This window comes from Rhinolophus sinicus, chromosome 12, assembly GCF_057876585.1.
Source record: "Rhinolophus sinicus isolate RSI-liver-muscle chromosome 12, RSI-T2T, whole genome shotgun sequence".
Taxonomy (NCBI): Eukaryota; Metazoa; Chordata; class Mammalia; order Chiroptera; family Rhinolophidae; genus Rhinolophus; species Rhinolophus sinicus.
In genome coordinates, this window is record NC_142512.1 from 25,433,521 (window position 1) to 25,454,988 (window position 21,468).

Genomic DNA, 21,468 nt, shown 5'->3' on the forward strand with positions numbered 1-21,468 from the left:
CGGGGAGTGGCGGTGACACGTGGCCCAGCTGCTGCTGCTGCGACCTTTGCGCCTGCGCGCTGCAGTTCGCTCAAGGACCCGGATTTAAAGAGACAGGCGCTACAACCATCGTGGTTGAGTGCGGCCTGTGGTCGCCGGGTCCGAGACCTGCGGTGTGCGCCGGAGCCGGGAAGACAGGTGAGCGGCGGCGCAGCGGGGCCGGGCAGTGGGGAGGGAAACAGCCGCGGACTCGGCGCGGCCGGGGAGCCCTCGCGCTCGGCTCCTCCCCCGCCCGTGGAGCCCGGGGCACACCCTCCGTGACGTGGTGGCCCCCCGGGAGCCCAAGCGGGTTGGCTCGCGGCTCCCCGGACCCCCACGGATCCGCGCCAGGGAGGGTGCCCTCGCGGGGGCTGCTCTGGCCCCGGCCAGGTCCGCACACTGGAGCCTTTCTCTTCCCGCCGCGTCCCCTTCCCCATCCCCGAGCTGTGTCCTTGATTCCGGGTCGGCCCGAACCGAGGGACACGCTTCCCCCCCCTCCCCGGGCGTCCCCGGGATCCGTACCTGGCTAGTAGCCCCTGCCCACTGTCCCGAAAGCATCGCAGGAAGGCCCTCCAGGAAAAGCGGCTGCAGGGGCTTTCACTTCCCAATCCGGTGCAGCTCACTGGCCCGTGGCGGCCGGGGCTGCGTTCAGGCCTCAGTGATTTCTTTCTCGACTCCTTTTGATGAAATACTGAGCAGCGGCTGTTGGCGACTGTGGGACAGATTGGTTTCCTCAAAGCAGCCTTGTGCCTTCTCGTGTCCCAGGTGCTTCCTGGGCCTCCCCCCCTTGCGGAGGGTAGAACGCTGCGAGATGCTCTGAAATTGGCTCCTTTCACTGTGGTTTTGAGGGGTGTTTTATACATCGTTCTTCTGACGTTGAAACCTCATTTGTTCTGAGCCCCTCTTATGGGCCTGCCGTACTTTCACATACTTCACCGCTGTGGTTCTTAAACTTCTGGGGGTTATAGAGCCCTTTGTAAATTTCAGGAAAATCGTAGACCTTCTCTTCCCCCCCTCCAAAGGTACATTTATGAATATGCACATTTTGTATACATTTTCAGGGAGTTCATAGTCCCTAAACTGTGCTGCCACACTTGGGCTCCCATCCTGATTCCCATTTACCTGCTTTCCTCTGCATCACGTTGCACCATAGTAAGTGAAGCCTGCTTTTCATTATCCATAACCCATTGGTAGTTTCACTGCAACGCGGTGTGCAGGCTGAAACAATTTCCAGTATTTTTAAAATCAGAACTATGGAGATACTTCAGAAAATAGGAATCTAAGAAGGTGGGGGGAGACCATGCAGCTATTATCCCTGTTTCCATTGGGATTGATTTATCAGTTCCTTTGATTCTTGCTGTCTAGTTACTTCAGCATTCCATGATTCAAGTTGAACAAGCTAATTGCACATAGAGAGCTTCTGCTTAAAGGCTAACTGCTTCACTGATTATAATAAGAGCTAACATTTATTGTGCCTCTGCTATGCCCAGCTCTGTTCTGAGGGCTTTACTCTTAGAATGACAACCCCTTGAGTTAGGTACTATTATTACCCACATTTTATAGTTGAGGAAATTGAGGAATGGAGGGGTTAAGTCACCCGAGGTTACACAGCTAACGAGCTAGGATTTGAACCCAAGCAGCCTGGCTCAAGGCTCCCTTGAATTGCTTCTCAAAATAGGGCTTCTGATTAAATCACAGATCTATACAGTAGCTTGATTAGTTTCTGAAGATGGCATATATGTTATACTTCACATTAAAAACTTCATGAATATAATGTAATTTTTCTTGGTGATTAAAAAGAAACTTCAGGTCTTGTAATACTTAGGTGTCATCATTCACTATGAACATTAAGTATTGCTGATGGTGGAGGAAAGCGTTTATGTGATTTGGAGTCTCTTGATTGTGATTTACTAGTACATTAGATAAGTGAACACCCTTTTGTAAACTGAATTTTCCTATGTTGGAACTCTGCTTCATTCTGTAGGCATTAAATCTTTTAATATTTTGGGAAGTCTTTGATTAGTCAGCATAGACTGTATTAGGACCTCGGCCTTTGAGGAAATTGGAAGCCTAGCTCCTGGTATACATTTCACTTTTTCTGCCTCTCACCCTTTCATGCAGCTCTATGACTTTGGCTTTCAAGATTCTCTTCTCACCAACCCTCCGTGCACTCAACCAAAAAGAACTGTGCCTACTCCGAAAACAACATCTCTGGCCACACATAAAACATTTCAGCCGGTGGTCAGACACAGATCTGTTTCATGGGTGCTGCCTCCTTCAGAAAAGAAAGCCTGTTCTGTCATCCCAGGAAGACGATCTAAGACCACGTGACACCTGCCTTGTCTTCTTGCCAGGGTCGCATGTGGGACTCTGCCGTGGGCCCTGTGAGATGGCTGAGCAACGGTTCTGTGTGGACTATGCCAAGCGTGGCACAGCTGGCTGCAAAAAATGCAAGGAAAAGATTGTGAAGGGTGTATGCCGAATTGGTAAAGTGGTGCCCAATCCCTTCTCAGAGTCTGGGGGTGATATGAAAGAGTGGTACCACATTAAATGCATGTTTGAGAAACTGGAGCGGGCCCGGGCCACCACAAAAAAAATTGAAGACCTCACAGAGCTGGAAGGCTGGGAGGAACTGGAAGACAATGAGAAGGAACAGATAAGCCAGCACATTGCAGGTAGGGTGGAGAATAATGCTTTCTCATCTTACTGGTGCTGGGAGAACAAGTGATAAGGAGAGTAGAATCCCGTTTTTTCTGTTTCTTTTCTTTTGTTACCTTTTTATTTGGAAGTAATTTCAAACTCACAGAAGAGTTGCAGGAATAAAAATAGTACAAAGAACACTTATATTCCCTTTACCCAGATTTACCTATTGTTTACCTTTTGCTGTCTTTGTTTTATCATTTGTGTTCATGTATGCTCTCTGTTACTCTCTTCTTACCCACATTTTTTTTCCTGAACCATTTGAAAACAAGTTGCATATATAATGGCCCTTTGCCTTTAAATACTTCAGTGTATATAGCTTAAGAATAGGAATATTCTCTTACATGACCATATTACAGCTAATAACGTCAGTAAATTTATCCTTAATATAATATTTTACCATCTGTATTCCAGTTTTAACTGATAAAATGATATATTTTATAGTGTTTTTTTCCCCCCTTTATTATAGAATTCCAATCTAAGATCAGATATGGCATTTAGTGGTCATGTCTCTTTGGCCTCCTTTCATCTGGAACATTTCCATAGTCTTTCTTTAATGACATTGACATTTTTGGAGACTAGGGTACTGTACCTACCACCACCTCCTTCTAGCTATCAATTTATTATCTGAATGGACTCATAGGTTACTTCCTTTTCCTGGTGGCTTATAATTGTACTGTACTTTATTAATTTGGTACTTTATTGTTCCATATTTGGCCTGTTGGGAGCCCCTTTGAGCTGGTTTGTGTCCTGGATGCCCTCATCATTTAAAAAAAAAAAAAGGTCTTAAAGTACTTCCTTACTCTTGGGCATAACAGGATGCTCTGAGGCTTACCTTCTAGGTATCACATACCTGCCCTGGAATCAGCCGTTTCTCTGAAAAGTCCTGGTTCCTGTTAGTGGCCAATGGCATTAGAGACCAAATCTGGATGCTACATGTCTTTGTTACCGTGAAGTGTCTTTGCTTTTAAACCCTTTCAGCAGACTGGAACTAGAAAATATATGTTATCTACACAAAAACACATATATATTAGGTTAGTGCAAAAGTAATTGCGGTTTAAAAGGTTAAAAATAATGTAAAAACGGCAATTACTCTTGCACCAACCTAATACACACACAGATACGTATAGTATATGCACACATACATGCATATTTACATGTATGCATATTTTAGAATCTTACACTGATACTTCCAAGTCCAATTAGTCCTTTATGACTACCAGTGTCCTCATCTTTAGAGTAATACTCGTATTTTCTATTAAATATAGTTTTTGTCACTATAGGGGGACTCTAATAACAGTGGTTCTAAAAATGGGCATCTATCCTTATCTGAAAGGAAACAAGACATCCAGAAGAGAAAACTACTCATATATTCCTTCCTCAAGCTCCCTGTCCTGCCCTACACTGCCTGGGCCATTGCCCTCGGCCTTTGTCACCACTTGACTCATCTCATTCAGAGGAAGGGAAATACAAGGTAGAGTTAAGCTGTCACATAGCTCAAATAACTCAGCAGCTGGAGGATTTCCTGCCTGTGCCAAATGACGTACTCTGTTATCCGTCATCATTTTACTTTTCTGTGCATCTATATATTGGGGCTAATTCCATAAAGCTGAGGTTCTCAAGTTTTATGTATTGATACAATGTGATTTCTGATTTCCCCCCAAATAATCTTGAGATTATTATATGTGAAATAGGGATAGAGTGTTGGTGAAAATTTAAGTTACTAATAGAAGTAAAGAGTAACTGGGTATTTTGTCTCCAGAACAGCACCCCTGTCTCTCCCACCTATTACCTTCTCAAAAGGACTGGCCAGCCAGCAGCCAGCCTTAGGATAGTGCCATGGTAGTAACTTACCAAGCAAGGCTCTAAGAGCGGTTGATAGATCCTTTGGAAGCTTCTCAGGGATCTTTCACTGAAGGATATTTTCCTTTCTTCTGGGGTCCTATAGACTTGTCTTCTAAAGCAGCAAGCACACCAAAGAAGAAAGCTGTTGTTCAGGCTAAGCTGACAGCCACTGGCCAGGTGACATCACCAGTGAAAGGTGCTTCCGTTGTTACCAACACCAATCCTCGGAAATTTTCTGGCTTTTCAGGTAAGATAGGTTTGGGCTACTGTGGCTATGATGGTCATCCTCTTAATTTGGTAGCCTATTTGGGACTCGGGCCAAGAGTGCCAATTCTGTGCTACCTAGTCTCATCAATCATTTGCTTCCATCTGAGCAGAGACAGATAATGGCTAGTTCTCAACATTACACCTGTATGGCATTTCTTTATATACTTTAATCTCTATTGCAGCAAAAAGATGTTCATTTTGTCAAGACTTTTCCCCTGGAAGTAGTTACCTGGGTCAGACAGATAATTGTAACATGCCCTTTCCTTCCTTGTTTTTTGATAATGAAAGAATTTTGAGAAATTGCATTCCTAAACTTGCCTGTATAGGAGTTAAAAGTATGGAAGAAGGCAGAGGTCGTGCGTGCCTTATGTAACAGACAGCATTGGGCGAGGGCTTTGACGTATGTAGTTTCGTTTGTTCTTTAGTTAACCTTTGGAAGTAATTTTATTAGGTCCATTTTATGAATACGAAAGCTGATGTTCAGGTTCATCATGAATTAGTATTTACAATGAAGTCTGTTTAACTCCCACACCTGTGCTCTTACCGTGTCCCCTGCTGTGTCTTTTATTTGGAGACATTCTGCGACTGACTCAGGTAGAGAAAAAAAAGTCAAAACACACGGACTCAGAAGGTGTTAGGGGTGGTAGCTTTATGTGCGTGAAAGAAGCCTAGACTTGAGGTCAGAAGACTTGGGTCCTGGTTCCAGCACTGTCACCTGACAGCTTGCTCGGGGAAGCAGGTCACGTCACCTCTGAGCCGCTGTGGCCTCATCTGTGAAGTGGGAATGGCGGCACCTACCTCATTTACTCCAGTGTTCTTGAGGACTAACGGAGATGCGGTGCTGAAAATGGTGCCTGCCTCTGTGGACTTATTTTAAAACTCTGAAGTTTAGTTTTGTTTAATGGTAGGCCCAAAATAGAAATACAGAAGAGTCCCGGTGACAATAAAGACATGTTTCTGGAAGGGCCCTGGTCCCGAGGAGGGAATTCGGGGGGAGATGAGGGAAATGGTGTTCTGGTTCTTGAAACCTGCTGAAGATCAAGGCTTCGGAGAGTCTGTCCCCTGAAACCCTCTGGCCTCCAGGTCAGAGATGAGGGTGCATTTATAATGTGCAGAGCCCAGCCGAGAAGAAGCTTACATCAGCAGCCTGCTTGCTAATGGCTCCGCTGCCAGCTTGCAGAGTGAAAGTTGCTTTGTAAATGGTCACAAGAACGTAAGAGGGTATCACTCAAGAATTGTACATTTATTTGGGGATGTCTGGAGAAAAGCCCTGCTCGTTGACAACCTTTTATTTGGGCAGTAAGAAAGTGGTGATGGGGGTGGGTGGGAGTGGCGAGGGGCTGGGCATGTCTCTTTTTTCAGGCCTTGGTCTCCTCATCAGGAAGAAGAGATTGAACTATATGACTTTGAAGGCTTCTTCCCGCTTTGACAGCCTGCAGTAGCAGTGGTTTTACATTGACTGACATGTCCCTTGATCTCTTCCCCCTTCCTCACCCCAGCTTTTTGGGGTCAGCTTTACAATTGCTCTGAGATCCTCCTGACCCCTCTGGGCACGAAGGTGGCCTTTGGTCTCTGTGAAGCACTCATAAAGAGATGCGCATGAGCTGGCCCTCTGCCTCTGCTTGGGTCTGAGGCCACTGTTTCTTTACCATTAATAGCTGTGAGATTTGGGTAAATTATTTGACCTCCATTTCTTTACCTGTAAGAGGGGTGTAATGATACCTACCCCAGAAGGGCGATTTGGGGGTATTAAGTGAAGCTACATGCAGAGCACCAGCAAAGTGCCTATTAGTTTCCCTTTCTTCCTTCTCAGCAAGGCAAAGAGTCATCTCTGCTGTTTCTCGCCTTCTTTTTCTCAAACAGCCAAGCCCAACAACTCAAGGGAAGCCCACTCCAGCTCTGTCCCTAAGACAAGTCTGTCTTCAAGCAAATGTGACCCCAAGCACAAGGATTGTCTGCTACGTGAGTTTCGGAAGCTGTGTGCCATGGTGGCTGAAAATCCTAGCTACAACACGAAGACCCAGATCATCCAGGACTTCCTTCAGAAAGGCTCAGCCGGAGGTGGGGCCTAGAGCATCCTGGGTGGGCTTTGCCCCTAACGAGCTTAGAGCCATTGCTGCTTCATGGGCATGTGAACAGTACAGTTGTACGGGGCCCCTTGCTTGGTTTAATGCTGCTATTGCTGGCTTGAAATTCTTGATAATGATGAACAAAGAACCCCACAATTTGTGCTGTAGCCAGTCCTGCTCTGAGCACGTGGGCATGTTCACCTGTCTTTATTCTACCCCCAGAGGGCCAGGAGAATCTATCTCATTCGACCAAAAAGAAAATACACTGTCCTGCATGTTTGAATAGGATTTGTGAATCGCATGCACAGCTTGGAATAGAATCTTCCAACTCTGCTTTTATTCATCTAACAAATCATCATTGAGCACCTATAATGTGTTCATCCCTGGGGACGCTGAAGCGACAGTCTTGAGTCCATGCAGGGGCTAAATTAGGGCAACAGACATGTAAACCACCAGCCACCGAACACTGGCCTCTGCTGCTGTCATGAAATGCACGGGGTACAGCGATGTAGACATCTCTTTCCACTCCTCGAGTTTATGTATTTATTTGTTCAAGGTCCATTTCTCAAGAAGGGTTCCTTTCTTCTGTTTCCAGATGGTTTCCACGGTGACGTGTACCTAACAGTAAAGCTGCTGCTGCCGGGTGTTATTAAGAGTGTTTACAACTTGAATGATAAGCAGATCGTGAAGCTTTTCAGCCGCATTTTTAACTGCAACCCAGATGATATGGCACGAGACCTAGAGCAGGTCAGAGGAAGGGAAGGGTAGGCAGCATTCCAGGTGGGGTTCTGCCAAGCCAAGCACCTGCAACCTCTTTTTTCTGGTTGGGGCACATACTGTTTTAGGAACCTGAAACCCATTTGAGCAAGCTTCCGTTAGAGGAGCTGGATGGTAGGCTACAGCTGTCAGTTTCACAAGGTTCAGAGGACGGAAGTCCTACTGCTGCTGAGGCCTGAAAGCCAAGCTCTCAAGGGTCAGGATTTGAGACTTCCCGCTCTCTCCTGGGGCTCTCATTTTGGAGCCTATGTTTTCTTTTTTCCCCTTATAATTTGGGCTTACCATTCAGCTTTGTTGTGACTCCAGCCTGAGCACTGTGGGAAGTTTCTATCCGAGCACCCTGTTATCTATCTGATGACCGTATTTGTCTCTTAGTCCAAATTCTAACAGGAATCAAATTGGCTCAGTCCCGGATTAGTCCTTGTGTCACTTTTCAGCTAAGACAGGTGGCCAGACCCTTTGGTGGATGGAGGTACCTTTTCCAAGAACTGTGGGCGCGAGAGATTCTCTAAGACATGAGGTCAATATATGTGAGCTGGGGACAGGAACAGTGATTGAAATCTCTGATGCGAGTCCTGGGGGTTCGGGGGACACCCTTGGCCACTCTGGGGTTGTAGCAGTGGCATTTGGTTTTTGGAGACAGGGTGACGTGTCAGAGACAATCAGAGTCTTCTTTGAGCAGAGCAAGTCTTTCCCCCCAGCTGCCAAGAGCCTCCTTACCATCCAGGAGGTGGACGAGTTCCTCCTGCAGCTGTCCAGGCTCACCAAGGAGGATGAGCAGCAACAGGCCCTGCAGGACATCGCCGCCAGGTGGGGGGCTGCCCGAGGGGGTGGGCTTGCGGAGATGGAGTCGCTAGGCAAGGAAGGTTTGGGGGTCCAGAGCTCTTCAGAGACCAACCTGAATGTGCCTCATCCCCTAGGTGCACGGCCAATGACCTCAAGTGCATAATCAGGTTGATCAAACATGATCTGAAGATGAACTCGGGTGCAAAACATGTGTAAGTACCAGCTCCTCTGACAGCCTAAGCTACCAGCTGCCTTTGTTGCCGGCGGGTGTCAGGACTTTGGAGACCTGATCTGCATTTCAATCCTGATTCTACCTTCTTTCTTCCTGTGGGACCTGTCCCTTGCCCTAGCTCAGCCTCCATTTTCTCATGTGAAGTGGAGATAACGATACCCTTCTCACAAAGGATGGAGTGTGTTCAGCAAGCGTGGTGTGAGCCGCTTGTCTGCTCCAGCCCCCTCTGCTAGGCAGCATCCACATGGCCACAGCCCCTTGGAAGAGCTCAGTTGTCCAAGAGCTTTTTCACCGATGAAAGTCTTTAGACAACAGAACATAACCCCTTCCCCATACATTGGGACTCCTCCTGTCTCTATGAGCACGGACTGCCATGCAAAGCAATAAGGTCAAAGGCAGTGGTTTTTGTGTCTGTGCTCCTGTGCACGTTGGCAGGTTAGACGCCCTCGATCCCAATGCCTATGAAGCCTTCAAAGCGTCACGCAACCTGCAGGATGTGGTGGAGCGGGTCCTCCGCAATGAGCAGGAGGTGGAGAAGGAGCCAGGCCGCAGGCGGACGCTAAGCGTGCAGGCCTCACTGATGACCCCAGTGCAGCCCATGCTGGTAAGGATGCCGCACCGGCCTTGCTTCCTCCTCCTCCCCAAGTCTCCTGTCCTCCCGTGGGAGATCTGGGAGGTAGGATTGCTGACGGCCCTGGCACGATGATTGCAGGAATTCAGGGAAGGAAGAATGGAGATGCAGAGGGGTGCTGCTCCGTGGGGAAGTACAGGCAAAGTTCTGAGAAGGCAGCATGACCTAGTGGAAATAGCTGAACTCTAGGCCCAGCTCTGCCACCACACAGATATAGACTCTGATGAGTTCCTCAGCGTCTCTTGACCTTTACTTGACTAGCGTGAATGACGTATGATACCCTCTGAAGCATCTACCTCTGCTTCAGAATGGTTTATCTGTCATCTTTCCTGAAGGGAGGTGGATGTGTTAAGTAACTCCTGAGGTTCTGTGACCTGCCCCAAGTAGCTCGGAGAGTTGGTGGCAGAGCCAGGTTTCCTATAACGGGGTGACATGGGCCTCCTCTTCTGGAAAGAGGAAACTTAAGGAATGAAGACCAGCTCTAACAGAGATCACTTGGGCCTCTGCATTCCATGAGAAGTGGGATTTCCCTTCTGGCATTGCTTTTCTCTTGCAATGGGACCTCTAGGGGTGCTGCCATGCCCACGGTCAGATCCTTTAGTTTGTTCCAGTGGCGAGCAGTGCTGTTTATGAAACGCTATTGTGTGTGACACTGAAGCCTTGGTTTAGGGTTTCCTGTTTGGGATAGAGAAGCGTTCTCTCCCTCCCTGAAATGTGGGACAGCCAGCACCAAAATAGTCAGATCCAGACCAGGGACAGGACTCCCAGTCACCTGCAGGGGTGGCCTTCCCGACTTTTACAAGAATTCTTCTGGAGTCTGTTCTACAACCTGTCGTTTAAAGAGCGTCATGGGTTGTATAGCTTAGGGGTTAACCACACAGCTTTTGGAGTTCCTACTATGTAACTTCAAGCGAGTACTTCTTTGAATTTCAGTTTTTTCATCTATAAGATGAAAACAGTATCATCTATCACATATCACATTGAGAATGAACTGAAATTTTTTACAATCTGACACATAAGTATCCGCCCCCCAAATGGTAGCCATGACTGTTGGACACAGAATGGCACAGGTGTGTGAATGCCCCATCCTTGGGCTCCCTGACCACTGCCGCCCCATCGGCCTCACTGTCACCTGCACTCTTTAATCGGAACCTCTACGTACGCCCATGCTGAGATAACTGATATGTTTAATAATAAGCCAAAGGCCCTATAAGATCCTTAATTATGGGGTGGGGGATGAAATGCTGTTTCAGTGGGATTTTATTTGCTCTACAATGAATTGCATTCATATTCCTCAAAGTGCAAGCTGCAGATATGGCAGTGCCCAGCCTTTTCCATTCTCATCTCCTCTTCAACGGCCTGCCCTGAGGGTGTGCTCTGACAGCCCCCGGGACCTGGGCTCGTGGCCGGTCCCTGCTGAGCAGCCCCTCAGTGGAAGGGCACCTGTAAATCTCCAGACTTTTCTTTCCCTTCCCCAAGGCCGAGGCTTGCAAGTCCATCGACTATGCAATGAAGAAGTGTCCTAATGGCATATTCTCTGAGATCAAGTATGATGGGGAGCGAGTCCAGGTGCATAAGAACGGGGACCACTTCAGCTACTTCAGCCGCAGTCTCAAGCCTGTCCTACCTCACAAGGTAAGGTCCCTTCATTTCTACCAGGACTGTCTTTCCCTTCTGCCTCTAAGAACCTCAGGGCGAGACTTCCACAGCCATTCCAGCTCTAGTACACAATAGCTTTGTTTTGTATTTGTTGAATGAATGAATGAATGAATTCATTCATTCATTCATTCATTTTTGGACTCGTCTAATAATGAGGGGCTGCTCAGTAGGCACAGCCAAAGAGCCCCGACTTGGGTTAGTCAGCACAAAGCCCCAGGGAACAGTGATGCTGGGACAGGGAGCCCATCTGGGGAGTGACTTGTAGTGCTTATCTTTTGTGTTTCCATTTCCTGTGTGCTACCCCCTGAGCTGAATTATGGCTCATGTACAAAGGGCTGTTAGGCTGTCATTCATGAATTTGTTCCATAAATGCTTAGTCTGTGCTAGGCACTGTTCTAGGTAGCAGACATACAGCAGTTAAAAAAAAAAAGAACCACAATTTCCTGGCCCTCCAGAAGCTTACATTCTGATGTGGACACAATCCCATGGGAGACATGAGAGCCCAGACTCCTGGCCTTAACCAGGGGGCATGAGAACCTCATTCCTCAGCGCTTCTTAGCTTCCAGGGCCTCTGTGCGCCCTTAGGGGTCTCTTCAGGGAAAAGCAGCTGGAACATGTGGCTCCAGTAGCTTGTGAGTAAATGGACTTCCCGTCCTTGCTACCTCTTCTTTCCTAGCTCAGACTCTACTTGTCCGGGCCCTGGGGGTGAGGGGTCGTGGTGTGTGGCTCACATCCTTACCTCAGCCTGGCCTGCTTGCTGGAGCCCTGAGCAATCAGGTCATTCGTTTCAGTTGTTCAGCAGAGCTGAGCAGCGGCCTCCCTGTGCAGCGTTAGCGCAGGTGCACTGGCTCTGGTGCAGTAAAACTGCTGAGGAACTGCCCCCAGGGAGGTGGTTCAGTGGGCACCTCCTGTTACCCAGGAAGAAGTTTGAGCACAGCCTCCCAGAATTAGAGCCCTTTCTCTGCTCACCCTTACCCGTTTCCTTCACCTCTGTCGCTCCTGTGCTTTTGATTCGTAAGGGGATTGGAGTGGGATGGATGTGTAGGCCTTTCTTGTCCCTACTCCAAGCATCACAGGTGTATATGGCCTGTGTGCCCTGCCCAGGGGAGGAAATGGACCACAGTCACACTCTCTGGACCTCACTGCTGACATCACATGGTGGGGCTTCCGTGGATTACAGCGGGACCGCTCCCTGTCTGCAACTGTCAGGGGCTAAGCCTCTGCCTTGATCAGGAAAAATCCAATTCCAAACATCCCTTCATACTCATTTTGAAGATGGCTGTGGGGTTAGAGCTCCCCCTCAGAGAAGACCCGCCTCATGTTTCCCTGCTGTTCCTACGGGGGTTCATCTCTTCCTTTCCATCTAGCCTGTTTTCCCCCAATCTCTGCCTGCCCACCTTTGCTCGCTCCCTCCCATGTTGGCCTGCCCCCACATACTCTCCGTTTTCCTCCAAACTGCCCTTCTCTGCAGCCCATAGAAAGTGACTCAGCACAGGCCGACCTCTTCCTAGGTCTGGACAGATGTCCTGAAACACACCCTATTCTATTCCTCGCGCCCCGGTGGCCGACAGGCCGAGGTCTACGTTCTGCACATTAGCTGGGTTTCCACGTTGGTGTTGTGTTCCTTCTGGGGCTCGGCTGCAGGTCCCTGCTGCCCGCTCTCCCTCACCTGAGTGCCCCTCCTGCCTCCAGGTGGCCCACTTTAAGGACTACATCCCCCAGGCCTTCCCTGGGGGCCACAGCATGATCCTGGACTCCGAGGTGCTCCTAATAGACAACAATACAGGCAAACCGCTGCCCTTTGGGACTCTGGGGGTGCACAAGGTACGGACTCGGCAAACGCGCAAGAACGAGTGTGTGCATGTACGTGTGTGCACGCGCTGTCGGTCTGGAAGGGGCCAAGGGATACGTCACTTACTTAGGGCCAGGCTTAGTCTTCGTGTCTGGACTGTTTAGATGTGTTGGGTTTTTTGCATAAAAAGGAGCTAGTATTGGGAACTAACTTATAGTTGGGTTGGTTTCCATTCAGGACCATCTGCTAAGTGCCTTTCTGGCCGAGGGGCTTCAAAACACAAACAGGACTTTTCTATCAGGGGCTTCAGGGGGTCTCCAGAAGTGGACAGGTGCCACCTATTTTTCATGCCCTTATTTTTGTCCTTCATGTACCTACTACCTCATTTTCCCTTATAGAAAGCTGCCTTCCAGGATGCTAATGTCTGCCTGTTTGTTTTTGACTGTATCTACTTCAATGGTGTCAGCTTAATGGACAGGTGAGGAATCTATTTTCCGTTTCTAGGTGGGGATTCGGATTGGAAAGGAGGGAGGGGAAGGGGCTGGAGCATACACCTCTGTGCCCAGGCAGGGCCGGGGCAGCAGGAGGAGGGAGCCGAGAGGTACACAGTCAACTCCCCATTCAGTGTTAGGAAGACCTCACCTCTGACAGCTTAAGTCCCAGAGGACACCTAAGCCCCCGGCCCCGCCCAGTCTCTTTGCTATAGTAAAACGGACTGTTGGTAAGAAATAAACCGTGAGCACAGTAGGGGTTCAGTTTATTTCTACAACAGCACCCACGGCGACATAAGGCAGATGGTCTTCAGCTCACAGGTTTTGCTTTAGGAAGAGGCCGGCCAAGGAAGCTCATTCGAGGGGCCTGTGGGTGGGCCGGTCTTAGGGAGGACCAGCAGTCTTCACTCAGCTGCCTCCAAATTTTCAGGCCCAAGAAAGCAGTTCTGGACCCTTCCACTCTTAGAAAGTATCTCTGCTGCCACCCCTCCCACACTGGCCCGCATCCTTGAGTGTGGAAAGGGAAGGGAAGGGAGCAAGAATTGTTGCGGGTCAGAGTTGCGGTGTGGCCGTCAGCCTGCTGACCCAAGAACCTGCCAGCCTTGGGCCTGGGGAAGGGCAGGGAGCCAGGAACAAAACACGAGAGTCTGGCTCATTTTCCAAGTGGGACCAGAATTCATACTCTGTTGGGGCTAGAGGCCAGTCCTCCCGTGACCCGATGAAGCAGGCACAGGAACTACGATGAAGTGACTCTACCTCAGTTCACAGTTGTCCATCTGTGGTCACAATGGAGCCCTTGACGGGCAGGACTGTCGGACACCAGTGCTTTAAACCACTGCAGTTTATCACGGTGTCCCGTCCCTCCTCAGAACTCCTGGGGGTGGGGGTGGGGGTGGAACCTGGCCTGACCTCAGCTCTCCTGTCCCCCCTCAGGCCTCTGTGTGAGCGGCGCAAGTTTCTTCATGATAACATGGTTGAAATTCCCAACCGGATCATGTTCTCAGAAATGAAGCGAGTCGCGGTGAGTGAAGGCCCCACACTGGGCAGCGTTTTGTTTGAAAACAAGGTAGAGAACCCCTTGGGTCAGATGTGACTGGGAGTATGAGTCTTAGTTATTTTCTTATGGGGCTGCTGACGTTTGCTGCCTATAAGTCTCCACCTAGGAAGGCAGGGCATGAATCACCCTCCGTGGGGTCTGTGTCTCAAAGCCACAGCAGCTCTCTGGTTAGGAGGGTCCCTACTTTGCAAGCCCTTTGTTCCTTGTATTCAAGTCAGATGTTTCCAGTGGGCACTTAACTATGTGCAAAGGAACCCCCTCATCTCACTGCCATAGCCCCCTCTCTATTCTCGATATCTCTTCCTGTTGTCCCTCAGAAAGCTTCAGACTTGGCCGACATGATAAACCGGGTGATCCGAGAGGGGCTGGAAGGGCTGGTGCTGAAGGATGTGAAGGTAAGATGGGCACAGCCTTTGCTTTCTCCTGTAGACTCTCAGCCCTCCCCGCTAAGCCTTGCCAGCCCTGGCCAGGAGAGGGCAGTGGCAACCTGAGGTGTTTGGGGTGGGTGCTAAGGGGGCATCTGCCCAGGGTTTGGACGGCTCTGTTCTGGATCTAGAGAATGGGTTGTCTGTCTCCTGCAGTGCCTGGCGCCTAAGGGCTCTTCCCCGCAGTGCGATGGGCACTATGACAGTTCTGATATGCTGCGTTTCCATTCTAGTTCATGGTCTCTCTCTTGCTTCCCCTCAGGGTACATATGAGCCTGGAAAGCGACACTGGCTGAAAGTGAAGAAAGACTATTTGAACGAGGGGGCAATGGCTGACACCGCTGACCTGGTGGTCCTTGGGGCCTTCTATGGGCAAGGGAGCAAAGGTCAGGGTGGCCTCTGGCCCCTGGGACGCTACTTCACTGAAAGGCACCACTCAAGCTAGAGGCTGGCCTTTTTACTGGCTTGATTTGCCAGCAAGGCCAATCCTGGGCCCCGGCCTGGCCCATGTCACCTCAGGTAGCAAAAGCTGAGCTACAGACTTGGGCAGGGAGAGGTTAGTCAGGAATACCCTGTGCCAGCCTGGCACAAAGAAGTGCACCACCAACTATTTCTTCAGGGCCTGGCAGCTTTCCCCTCAAGGAAAATCTGTTTCCTGACTGGAGGGAAAGCTAAGGTCTGAGGAAGTAGTACTTTTAGGCAATCTACTATGTTCATTTCCTTTTACGCCTCACCAGAGCCCAACAAGTGATGCGTGACTATCCCTAATTTACTGAAGAGGAAATGGGGCTCCTAAAGGTTAAACTTACAAAGCTAGTAAGATGCAGATCCAAGAGCTGAACTCTGGCTCTCTGACGCCAAGGCCCAGGCCCTTTCCTCTCCAACAGGCTGCCTCTTACTGGGTGCATGGAGCTGGCAGAGACAGCTCCCTCCACCTACCACTCGGCCCCTCCCCCCCAGGTGGCATGATGTCCATCTTCCTCATGGGCTGCTACGACCCAAACAGCCAGAAGTGGTGCACAGTCACCAAGTGTTCAGGAGGCCATGACGATGCCACACTTGCCCGCCTACAAAAGGAGCTGGACATGGTGAAGATCAGCAAGGTGAGGAAGGGACCTGGGTGACGTTGGCCTCTGGATGGGCCATCATGACCGAGACAGGCTGCACTTTGGGGACTGCAGGTATCACTTCTGTGTTTCCACAGACAGGAGAGCTGCTGCTTGGCCATGGAGCAGTATTAGGCCTTCAAAGTCTCTGAGTGCCTACTTTGTGGGGACTGGGTCATGTGCCCTCAAGGCCACACCCGCTCTGGGCAGAGAAGATCCCATGGGGTGAGGGTCAGCCCATGAACGAGAGGGGTTTCAGTCTAGTTCTGGCTTAGGAATAGCCCAGGACGGTATCTTTTTTTCCTCCAGGATCCCAGCAAGATACCCAGCTGGCTGAAAGTCAACAAGATCTACTATCCTGACTTCATCGTCCCAGACCCAAAGGTACCAACCCAGTGGCCTAGGGTCCTCCAGCTCCCAGAATGAGCTTGCACACGCTCTAGTGCCGGAGACGCCATCTCAGTCTCACTGACAGTCCACCCAGGGACAGCGATCTGGGCTGTTCAGTCAAGTGACAGGCACGGGGACGGCCAGTTAACACGGAGGAATCATCCTTAACAGCGAGGGAAAGACACTGCCCATCCCCCTAGTCCCAGAGGGTCAGCCCTAGAAGTGACTGGGGCCAATCCCTTCTTGCACTGACAGAAACTGAGGCCTAAAGAAGAGATAGGGCTTCCCTAAGGTCACACAGCACCAGTAACACCCGTGGGACTTAAAGCGTCTCCCACCCGTTAGCCAGTGCTCGTTTGGTTTTAGCCGGTCGGCCCTGCTTCTAGCTGGCCTGGAGATGTTTGCTTCTTACCAGGGAGTGACCTAACTTCCTCCTGACAGAAAGCTGCCGTGTGGGAGATCACAGGGGCTGAATTCTCCAAATCGGAGGCTCACACAGCCGATGGGATCTCCATCCGATTCCCTCGCTGCACCCGAATCCGTGATGATAAGGACTGGAAATCTGCCACCAACCTCCCCCAACTCAAGGTGCCAGCTGCATGTGTGTCCCTTACCCCACTGTGCCAGCCTTGGAACCTTGGGCATCTGCCTGTTCCCATGTCCTATCCTCTTTTCCTCATTCCACTGAGACATGGCAGAGAGGGCATGTGGAAAGGGAGACCCAACTGCTGAAGGGCCTGGAGATGGACAGCTTGTGCTGTCACAGCGTCCTGCTAAGGGCTTGGCCCCAGGCTACAGCCTCTATTATTGACAAGAACTGGGGAACAGAGAACTGTTGATTTGTACCTATTACCCAAGGAGACACAGCCAAGGTTTAGAAAAGCACCGAGGAAGCCAGCTTCTTTTCCCTGCCATTTCCTTCTCCCCTGTTTGTTCCCCAGTCACACGCACCTAAAACACACCTTCACACAGATGGCCTCTGAAGCCAGTGGCTCGGAAGGGGCTACGACCTGCCTTTCTCCCCCACAACACCCCAGGAACTGTACCAGCTATCCAAGGAGAGGGCAGACTTCACTGTAGTGGCCGGAGACGAGGGGAGCTCCACTACAGGGGGCAGCAGCGGCGAGAACGAGGGCACCTTGGCATCTGCTGGGTCTCACAAGGCCAGAACCTCCCCTGAGCAGCCCTGTGCCAGCACAAAGAAGGCAGGGGGGAAGCTGAGTAGCCCCAACAGCAAAGGAGGTAAGGAGAAGGGAGGGGGCTGGGGTGATGAAGATCGCATGTGAGGGCAGAGATCGATGGACAGGGACCCAGTCTCCCATTCCAGCTCTCAGATCGTGTGACACTGAAGGTATTCCCGTTGTGTGTCCAGCCGTGGGGCAGAAGCCATTCTGCCGGGCACCCTCCATCTGTTCAGTAAACCTGACAGGACCCTGGGAGAGCCCATCTGATCTGGGGATAAGTTACCTCTGAACTCTCCCTTTTCCCCCATGCTCGTCGCAGAGCAAGGGTCGCAGAGCAAGGCCTGGCCCTCTTGGCTGCCCTGACTTCAGAGACCATTGTCAGCTCCCCGTGTGCTTTTCTTAGTTCTTATCCCCAGCTCTCTCCTGCAGGCCACAGGGTGATTGCAAAGCCTGCCCCTGTGAAAGTGGGCGAGAAGCTGGCCACGAAGTCTTCTCCTGTGAAAGTGGGGGAGAAGCGGAAGGCTCCTGATGAGACTCCATGCCAAGCCAAGAGGAGGGTAAGAATAACCGTGCACCAGGGACGGTCTGGCCGAGGGCCTTGTGTTCCCAACCCTCTGCACTTAAACTTTGAGATGAGCTAAGGTGTGTTCAGGGCTAATGGCCAAAGCTCCTCCCTCCTGCACTTCCTACATCCGGGGCGGGGCCAGCAGTGCTGTGGCTCCACCCTGTGCCCTCTCATTGCCTTGCAGAGGCGGCTGGCCAGCAAGCAGAGAGAAAAGAGAGCTGTGCCTGCAGGCAGGAGATAGAACAGCCCAGCCTGGCCGAGAGGCTGCAGGGACAATAAAGGGGAGAAAGCCCAGTCTGGGTGTGGGGGTGCAGCAGTGTGAGTTTGTGCCGGGGCGGGAGCAGGGCTCGCTCACACTGCCTGGTGGATGTCCTCCCACCTGAGGAGCCTTTTCCCTTTTGACTCCCTTGTCAGTCTTTGGTTTGACTGCAGCTACCAAGTACCTACTGAGGCTAGTACCTAGGCTCAACTCTGAAGGAGCTGCTGGCCCAAAGGGCAGAGAGAGAAGTAAACATGTGGTAACCATACAGTGATTGCACCACCCCACATGCCCGCCAGCCAAGAGTAAGCACAGACGTCTGACAGCTCAGGCCCCTCCGGACCGTCTGCAGCCCCTAGCAGGCCTATAGAGGCTTTTCCATCTTTTCTTACTGAAGCCCTTGAATCCATGCACAGTAATGAGCTGCCCCCACCCCCCGCCCCGCTATTTGTACAGTGGACTGCTCAACTGAACAGTGTCACTGAGGGAGAGCCACTGGCCCTGCCCACAGCCACTGGATGGTTCTTGGAGACTCGTACTTTTCCCTTCTCCAGGTCCCTAATGCTGGGACCCGTTCTTTCTCCCTCATTTTCCTCTAGGCAGGAATGCAGGGGAATGTCAGTCCTGAAGTGGCTGCAGGATGGGGGTTTTGATGCCCGGGCCTTTTCTCCAGTAAACTGCTCCGGTCCTTCCTGACCTCTAGGCTGCCTGTCCCTGGCTTTTCCTAACCTTCCTCTCTGGGCGGTGCTCATCTGGGTAGACACCACCAGCCCCCAGCACAGGAGCGGCCCCAGCCTGGCCCCAGCCTGACCCCTCCCTGCCCCTGTGCGTTCACAGGTGCTGCTGGACATCTTCACCGGGGTGCGGCTCTACCTGCCGCCCTCCACACCCGACTTCAGCCGTCTCAGGCGCTACTTTGTAGCATTCGACGGAGACCTGGTCCAGGAATTTGACGTGGCCTCTGCCACACACGTGCTGGGGAGCAGGGCCAAGAACTCTGAGGCCCAGCAGGTCTCCCCAGAGTGGATCTGGGCCTGTATCCGGAAACGGAGACTGGTCGCTCCCTGCTAGGCCTGCGCCTTCCCTTCCCTCCCTCGGGCTCTGGCTGGGGCAGAGCAGGGGGACAGACTTTCTTCTCCACAAAAGCTACCAGCCATGCATGGTCTCGCCCCAGCCAGGAGTCAGGCGCTACGGGTGCCACCGAGAAGGCACTTTCTCCTGCTGGTTTACATACATCAGATCTGGGTGCTGCTTTTGTCATCGTTTTGTTGTCTTTAAAAGGCTTTTTTCCTTGTAAAAAATAAAATGTCCTGCGGTTATCTCTGTCCTCCCACCCCCGGTAATTTCCCTCGTGGCTAAGGAGTGAAGCCAAAGCTGGGCCACTGCAGCTCCGTCCACAGCTAATCCCGGTGGCGGGCTTCTCTCCCTCCTCGCCTGCCCCTTTTATTTCTAGGCTCCTTTCAAAATTGTTATTTCAGAGACTGCCCTCCCTCAGAACTGCTGCTTGTATTTGGCAAAACTTGTATTCAACCTGGCCCTTTTTTGCCAGGAATGAAGTCTCATTTGAAAGAAAACAAAATGAATTTTACGACTTGTCTGTGTTCTCCTATTACAGGGTGTGGGTCCGGTTTGAAGGGAGGGAACCAGGATCCGGTGGGAAAATGGAACCTTTATGGAGAAAAGGGAGGTTTTTTGTGCTACTCCTCTGGGGGATACAAGGTTCCAGGAGGATCTGCTTCCCCAAAATCTGGAATTAAGACTGCTCTTTAAGATAATCCACCCGAGGACAAATCGGCACAGCCTACTTAAAAAGAAAGGCTCCCGATTTATTTGAATAAAAGGAAAACAGTTTAATGTAGACGAGTGCTGTGCTGTTCAACAGAACTTTTTGCAGCAATGGAAACAGACTATAAATCTTCACTGGCCAATGTGAACTAGCCACATTTGGCTGTTGAGCACTTGAAATGTGGCTAACAACTGAGGAGCTGAAGTTTGCATTCTAACTCAACGTTAAATGATCACATGTGGCTACTGACCATGTAGGTATGTACACAGACAGACCTGACTGAAATCCAAATCCTGAAATTTAACAGCTATAACCTTATGCAAGTTATTTAACAGCTGAGCCTCTGTCCTCTAAGAGGAATGGGGATAGGAACTGCCCCTGAATCATAAGGTTGCTGTAAAGACCAAATGAACTCAAGGTGAGTTCTGTAAAGCACTCGGCACACGGCCCGGCACGGAGTTGGGAAAATCAACATTGGCATGTATGTACAGACCCTCCCAGGAGGGAGGAGGCCTGGCTTCTAACCATAACTCGGTCAGGCCACTTCCACAGCCTCTTGTGTGTGACAGCTCACGCTCCAGTCTGAATGCAGGCGCATCAGGTGGCCACCTGGTTCAACACACTTCCCTATTCTCTGGTCTGCTGGCTTGTGAGGGTCAGCTCTTTTTTTTTTCTTGTATCAACAAAATGGCAGGCTTGCTGTCCATCCCGAGTTAAGTGAATATGACAACCTCTGGAACGTACCTGAGTGTCTGGGTCTGTAAGACTGATACCTCTGCTTGCCCCCCAGCTCTCTGATGTGCTCAACTCAGGTAATGCACTGCTGGGAGGCTGCTGGCCAGCCGGCCTGGAGGCCAGCTCTAACCTCATTGACTTGGGTTTCCACGGGCTGATTAGAGTGTGTTGGGAGGAAGGGACCAGAGGGCAAGGTGCTGCTCTGTCTCTAGCCCAGACATTGGGTGTTTGTGAATTGGCACCACTCAGTCTGGCTTCAGTACTGAGAATAAGACACTCTTTTTATTCTGTCCTCTGGGACACAAAAGCTGCTGCTCCTCTGAGAACTGACCTACATAACTTCCCATCCCCCTCCCCAGCCTCCTCAGGCCAAGCAACTGGACAGAGCAGTAGCAGAACAAGACTCCCCTCAAGATTCTGCCGAAGGGCCCTGACCCAACCCCACCTGCCCTTACTGGGCACTTCCACTTGGTACATCCTCCCAGCAGAGCCCTGCCACGCTGGCTGTTACCTTCAATTCACAGTTCATGGTGTTTGCCGATTGCCTTCCAGTCTTTCTGATGCATGTTTTTCTTTGCTATTGAGATTATACCGAATATACAATTTTTTTGTATCCTTTCGTGTTACATTCACAGACCTTGAGCATTTGTTTCTATGCTGCTGCTTGGCAGCAGAGAGGTCATCCTGGGCGCTC

General features: G+C 50.6%; 2 protein-coding genes across 4 annotated transcripts in view; one reads left to right on the forward strand and one right to left on the reverse strand.

Annotated features, from left to right (window-relative positions):
* The window catches only part of CCT6B (chaperonin containing TCP1 subunit 6B), a 46,026-nt gene extending 45,311 nt beyond the window's left edge, over positions 1–715 (reverse strand). Inside the window, exon 1 of one of the 3 annotated variants that reach the window (XM_019732581.3) lies at positions 541–715. In XM_019732581.3, coding sequence (XP_019588140.3) covers positions 541–576 — 36 coding nt within the window. In that variant the 5' untranslated portion in view covers positions 577–715. The remainder of the gene's footprint in view (positions 1–540) is intronic. The other 2 variants (XM_019732579.3, XM_019732576.3) reach the window with 2 other exon arrangements.
* LIG3 (DNA ligase 3) lies at positions 32–19,841 on the forward strand. Its single transcript, XM_019732567.3, has 20 exons — positions 32–177; positions 2,140–2,693; positions 4,667–4,810; positions 6,694–6,891; positions 7,495–7,646; positions 8,320–8,486; positions 8,597–8,674; positions 9,130–9,298; positions 10,805–10,960; positions 12,677–12,808; positions 13,175–13,254; positions 14,201–14,288; positions 14,642–14,719; positions 15,012–15,135; positions 15,710–15,852; positions 16,165–16,239; positions 16,687–16,833; positions 17,283–17,487; positions 17,859–17,986; positions 19,091–19,841. The coding sequence occupies exons 2-20, from the start codon at positions 2,144–2,146 to the stop codon at positions 19,322–19,324; spliced, it is 3,048 nt and encodes a 1,015-aa protein (XP_019588126.1). The 5' UTR covers positions 32–177; positions 2,140–2,143; the 3' UTR covers positions 19,325–19,841.
* The last annotated feature ends 1,627 nt before the right edge of the window (positions 19,842–21,468 follow it).